General features: G+C 34.4%; 1 protein-coding gene across 1 annotated transcript; it reads right to left on the reverse strand.

The window, feature by feature from the left end:
• Nucleotides 1-4,037: 4,037 nt before the first annotated feature.
• Nucleotides 4,038-5,607, reverse strand: LOC147552122 (uncharacterized). Its single transcript, XM_086669075.1, has 2 exons — nucleotides 4,786-5,607; nucleotides 4,038-4,594 (listed from the first exon to the last, which is right to left on the reverse strand). Exons 1-2 carry the CDS (start codon nucleotides 5,341-5,343, stop codon nucleotides 4,319-4,321), a joined length of 834 nt encoding a protein of 277 aa, XP_086525201.1. The 5' UTR covers nucleotides 5,344-5,607; the 3' UTR covers nucleotides 4,038-4,318.
• Nucleotides 5,608-6,684: the final 1,077 nt, after the last annotated feature.

Below are 6,684 nucleotides of genomic sequence, written 5' to 3' on the forward strand. Positions count from 1 at the left end.
GAATGTGACATCATCACAGACAAAGGTATGATATTCTATAAATATTTCAAACAATTTTTAAGCATTTTACATAATTGCTAGTGTGTTGTCATTCTGTAAAATGGTGCTTCACTTATTCATACTCTTATTCCTAGAGTTTTGTGAAAAGTTCTAAAAACCATTGGCATCAGCTTACAGTGTTGTAGCATTTGTAGTCGTGTGTGACCATTTTGCTGAATGATCTAACATATCTATTACTGTGTGTTTGAAGCATCGATCTGCGACATCCAAATCGAAAGAGCAGATGGTGGAGGCTCAACGTACAGAGCCAAGGGAGCAAAAGAAGAAAAATTCTTTAAATTACAAATGTAATTTGAAAGCAGTTCACAAGGTAGTAAGGGACAATTTGGAAGCATTTGTAGTCCAGTTTTTGTTCTCTGAAATGTTGATGAAATGGATGGTTTGTTTTAACATTTTGGGTTGTGTTCCAGAAATTGGGGTTATGTTGAGACATTTAGTACTTTGTTTATGATTTTTGGGAGTTTTACTTGATTATTACAGTGATGTTATTGGTCAATGTCAGACAATTTGGTTTATGTTTTAACATTTAGTGGGGTGTTGATGTATTTTGTGGTTATTAATGAGTAAAAATTGATATGTTTTTGACATTTTGGGTTGTGTAGAAACATTTTGGTTTTGTTATCAACATTTTTGGGTCTCTTACAAACATATCATTTTGTGCAAAACATTTAAAAAGGAGAAGCAGCAAGACAATAGGTTGTACAAAGAGCTAGCTCTAGAAAGAGGGCTAGTGAAGAGACAACAATTGCAGGGCCTAGTAAAAAAGGCAAAAAAATATTAAAGGTGACTGAATCACAGACCAAGGTAAGATGCATTCCTAAACATTTTGCATAATGTTTAGGAATGCATACGAAATGACATAAGTTTCTGTGAAAAAAGTTAAAATTTGGAGAAAACAGTGGCATAAATTTTTTGAAATGTCCTCTCATTATTGATTGTGGTCTAACATTAAGTATAATGTTTTCGCATTATTGGTATTGTCCCGGCATTTTGACAGTTTTCCAGCATTGTAAATAATGTTTAGGTGCGCAAGGTAATAACAACAATTGTTTCTCAAACAATTTGAATAATGTTAAAGAAATATTAATAATGTTGGAACATTTTCAAGAATGTTTAAGAATTGCAGAAATTATTCCTCAAGCATTATGTATAATGTAGCATGCAAGTTACATAACCTTCATCCATTTCAGAATATATTTGTACATTAGTGGTGGTATGACATTTTACAGATTGTTTGCATAAGTCTTACAGTGTTTGCAAGTAATATATAGAAATACTAACATATGTAATACTGTGTTTTTGAAGCATCGGGAGGTGTCATCAATATTGAAGGAAAACAAAAGATTGTGGAGATTAAACCTCAATTGAAAGTGTGGTTGATATTTTGTGCTTTGAGAAAGAAGTTCTAAGCAATAGTGAAGTTGTTTTTGAGAAATGGTGTTATGTTCACATTCGTAAACCCGCAACGACTTCAATTTTGCTTAGAGGACAAACAAAAAATGATTATAAATTATTTTGTGTGGTATTGTACTGTTTTTGTTTGTTGTGGGATCTTGATGTTGAAAGAATATGAAGTACATTTGTTTAATATATTATTTTTGTTCTTCAAAATATATGAGATGAATAGACATTATACAGAATGTTTAGTTTGTTTGGGTAGTGCCAAGACAATTTAACAAATGTTAAGGCAAATTTGGAAATGTTACACAACGGCGGAGTATGTCCGTTTCAAAATCAAAAGTTCTCTCGTCAGCGGAGAAGTGTAGGTATTTTAAATTGAATTCTGCTTTGCAATTTAACAAATGTTAGGGCACTGCTTAAAATGCCTAGAAAACGTTAGGCTGATCTGAACATCTTTAATACAAAATTGTGGTGAACATTTTTCAAAATGTTCACACATCCTTTAAAATGTTAACACAAATTGTAAAGTGTTTTTAACAAAACGAGAACCAGTTGCTACTGTTAACATAACTTTACGGAATAGTGTTAACACATCCCGTAAAATGTTTAGACAAACTGTAAAGTGTTGCTTACAAAACGAGAAGTGGTTGCTAATATTAACAAATCTGTACGGAACAACAAAGAAAACACCATGAAAATACCCTAAAACCAAGAACAACCTCACTAATGGAGCTTCAAATAAGTAGATCTACAAATCTATATATTTAACTCTCTACAAACTATGAAAACACCATGAAAACACCATGAAAACAAGATTTGAAGTTTTTTTTAACCTCCATTAAAGAAGATGATGAATGAAGGTGATGACTGAACCACGAAAACGTGAAAAGGGTTATCTCTCTCGGTCTCGGTTTTTTAGAGAAGAAGATGATGAATGAATGAAGGTGGAATAGATTGAAGATGATGAATGAAGGTGGAATAGATGAAGTTTATGTCGGCTTCTATAGTCTACAGAGAAGAAGATGATGAATGAAGGTGGAATAGAATGAAGAGATGACCGGTGAGGTTCGGGTGAGAAGAGAGAAAAGAGGGTTTGGTGTTGGGAGGTAGAGAGAGAAAGTAAACCCAGATTATGAGAGGAAGAGAGATATTTTGGAGAGAGAAATTTTGGTTTGTAAAGGGAGGGAGTAGTTGGATATATATGGGAGGGCAAAAGAGGGATTAGAAGAAGTCATTAGGTCTTAGAGATACAAGTTGGGAAGGGATGGAGCATAGGGATGTGTATTTGGGTTTGATATGAGTTATTAGTTGATTATTGGGTTTTGGGTGGGATATTAATCCTTGTTGGGTTTTTTTTTGTATTTGGGCCCAAAATTTGGGCCTTTCATCAAAAAATTCTTCACCTAACACCAGACCATGTCTTGTGAGGTAGACAGAATTGATGAAAAATATTGTCTCTTTTGCCCATTGAACTTGGAAGGCCCTATCTCCAAATAATAAAAAATTAAAAATTTATCACAAATCTACAGCAACAATGTCGTTTATATGACAGCATCCATTTCATATTTCACAAAAATCACAACTCTCTTACATACAAAGGAGTTTGTAGCCGAAAAATAACATTCCGTGTTCAAACCTTGCATTATGTAATCTATCTTCAACTGCGACTCTGAGATTCAGGCTAGCTATATCTGTATGAATCTTTGTAAACCTTAATTTGCCCAACAAAGATACACAACCCGCCTCTTGGAACTCCCACTTGAACCGCATGTGAGAGAAATAAGAGTTTCTCTCTCCACGTGACGACATGTGAGAGGAGAGAGAAATAAAGATTTCTCTCACATGCGGTTCAAGTGGGAGTCCCTGGAAGTGGGTTGAGTATACTTTTTGCTAGGGGTGGGAAAAAGATCCGGAAGACCGCTATCCGACCCGTTCGACCGAGATAAAAAGTGTCCATGGACACCCGATGGTCATAACGGTCAGTGTCCGACCGGCCCGAAAGAATTGGCGGACGGTCACGGTCAAAATTCTATGTCGAAGGACCGACCGCTGACCGACCGGTACGAGTGACCGAATAGGTTGACCGACTAAACTGTCCTCATTTTTAGAAGTTGACCGTTGAATTTTATAGACATATGAATATATGATGATCGTTGGCTATAGTCATATAGTCCTCTGGAAGACCAAACATTAGTGCATGGCTTAATTATATCTTGTCAAATGATGATCCACTGTGTTTTTTCTTTTTTATATTTACTTTTGATTTCTTGGCTAAACATCTTCATTTGTAAGTAATTTTGTTTGTGGTAATAAAAATAAAGTTCTGAATTAAGTAAATTTATTGGAAAGTCCGGACCGAGACTGTCCGGTGTCCGACTGGACCGGTAAAATAAACGGTCTTGAACGGTCAATGGACAAAGAATTCTTGAGAGTGACCGTCCGAGTCCGCCCGAATAAATAGGTGGTCACCAACAATTTATGTCCGAGTCGACCGGTTCGATGAAGTTAGAGTCCGATACCGACCGGTCCGGACCGATTCCCACCCCTACTTTTTGCCCTCCAAATGACTATACACATTTATTTTTGTTGAAAATGATATCATATTAAGTACCATGAAGTTTGATTACAATATTAAGAGAGGGTCAGAAACTTAAATTAATAACAATATATTTGCAAAGTTAACTAGCAAAAATAATACAAAATGAACAAATTAATAACTATATATTTTCAAAGTTAACTAGCAAAAACTCAAAAAAAAAAAATTAACTATGCACCAAATAGAAAGACCAAACTTTAATTGTTATTCAATAGTAATTTGATAGTTAATTAGTATTCCTAAGTACCTTAAAATCCAAGATTAAGATGCTTTAGGATCTTTGCTTAATTTGCATATTGATTGTATGGTTTCCGACGAGTTATTTCCGGCTAGTATTCTTCCTTCAAATCTTTTGAGAGAATTGATAATCGTTGATGATGAATCTGCATGAGTTGACGATGTCTGGATTTTTAGGGCTAATTTTCGATCTTTTAATGGTCTAAAGGAAACGAATGAATCCCCTTCTCCTTCTTCTTCATTATCTGTTACTCGATTAACCATTGACGCCCCCAAATATTGATTATAACCAAGATCATCCTGAAATTGAAACAATTGTGGCCGTTAGATTCTTAAATTTGGGGTATTAGAAATGCATAATCGAACCAGAGATGAACCAAAATTGAAATGAAAACTTGCATTTTTTTATAGATCTAAAAAATCATATGAATAGAGTTCGATCTGCAAATGAAAACCTAATAGGAAGAAATTGAAATTGTCTAGATAATCACCTGAGAACTGAGATCTGAGCTTTGATCACGAATCCGTTTCAAATTAAGCAAAGATGTTGAAGTTCCGGCAGTACCTAGGGCATTTTTACAAAACCTACTACAAGATTCTTCACTACTTGAAGAAATCGGTGGTGGTGGAGTTGATGACCATGGAACAACTTGACATTCATCATCTTCTTCTTCTTCTTCTTCATCATCATCATCATCAGATTCATCATCTGATTCATCAGTTTGACCTTCTTCATCATCAGTCTCATCATCTTCTTCACCTGGTCCTCGACTCTCATCATCATTTTCTTCGTGTTCATCTTTACCTTCTTCTTCTCCATTACATCTATTAACACAACTTTCACAGATTGAAATATTCCGACCTAATTTTGATCCAGAAGCTTTCCATGGAGTCGGCGATTGACATGAATGACAAAGAAGAGTTCTTGTGTGTCTAGCTACAAGAAAATTCGCACTATGAATCTTCAAATCACAATCCCAACATAAACTAGCATCATCTGATTCACAATACATCCTTGCTGGAGAATCACATAATTCACATTCTTTCATGATTTCTTCTACAACTTTCTCTCTCTAAAAATTCTCTCTCTAAAAATTCTCTCTCTCTCTCTCTCTCTCTCTCTCTCTCTATAACTTTCTCTATCCAATTCTTCTTTGAGAAATCAGAAAATACCAAAAGAATGAATAACGTATTTGCTTTCCTTTTAATAACTTTTATCAAAACTGAAAGAAAGATTTAAAGTGAGGGTAATATCGTCATTTTGGTTATGAGGAAAAAAAATCTTATTCTTAAACCTAGGATTCCTGTATATCTCACTGGTAGAACAAGCGGCTGGAAATAGGTTTAAGATGACGTGGAGTCTTACGTGGAAACTTGGTGAATAATTGATGACGTGGGAGTTTGTAGTCCACATTAGTATATGGACCACGTGAAGTACACATGGACTAAATAGTCTGACGTGTAAGAATTAGTAACGGAGCCGCGTGATTTTGGGGCCACTTGGAAATAAAATAATCTATGGGCGCCCATACTATTCCAGCTTTATTAATCAAATACAATGGACCAAACCAAACTATTGCAGATAAATGATGACTCCAAATGGACCACAAACATTTCAACACCCCTGTATAGTGGGGTCCATTCCAATTGTGTACTGACACGTCAGACATATTAGATAATTTGGATATTTTTTGTGGGAATTCTTTTTCTGTGATTTGATAGATGATTAGATATTATATGAACTTCAATCCTTTTGTTCTTTAAAGTTTGGTATTGGATTCTTATTTTGACAATAATTTAAAAGTATTTAAATGCCATGGAATTATACATGTCCAAATTATTTTTTGCCATAGCAAGAGTGTTTTTTTTTTTTTGTAGTGATGGCAAGAGTGTTTGAAACCTTCGGAATGTATACACTGACGATATACTTTGTATTTGGGAAAGGTTTATATGTTGTATCTGAATAACTTATTATCTATTGTTGTATAGAGGAATAGAACTAGTTCGTTTTAGAATCTTAAAGAACTACTATAATTAGATAGAGCGTAGATTCAAATATATTCTATTCGAGTTGAGTTTGATCTTTGATGATTTAGATTAGATCATAGGTTCTTAGACTTATTTCTCGACCAAGTATGTATACAATACTATATCTACTTCTTAGATATCATATGACATCATATGTCATCCTCGAATTCTTAACAAAAAAACAATATGACAATATTCTTATACAGATATAAGAGTGGTTGGCACATTTCTCCAATCTTAGTGACAGTCAAGTTTTATTTTATTTTATGAGATATTTAAAGAAGAATTGGAACCTTACTCCTAATAGCAAATCCAATAGCAGCCGGATTGAGGCTAAAATTTTAAAATTTTGACTTAAGCTC

Source organism: Eschscholzia californica, unplaced genomic scaffold (genome assembly GCF_041429995.1).
Source record: "Eschscholzia californica isolate CP2 unplaced genomic scaffold, dmEscCali1.0.p SCAF_3, whole genome shotgun sequence".
In the NCBI taxonomy this organism is placed as follows: domain Eukaryota; kingdom Viridiplantae; phylum Streptophyta; class Magnoliopsida; order Ranunculales; family Papaveraceae; genus Eschscholzia; species Eschscholzia californica.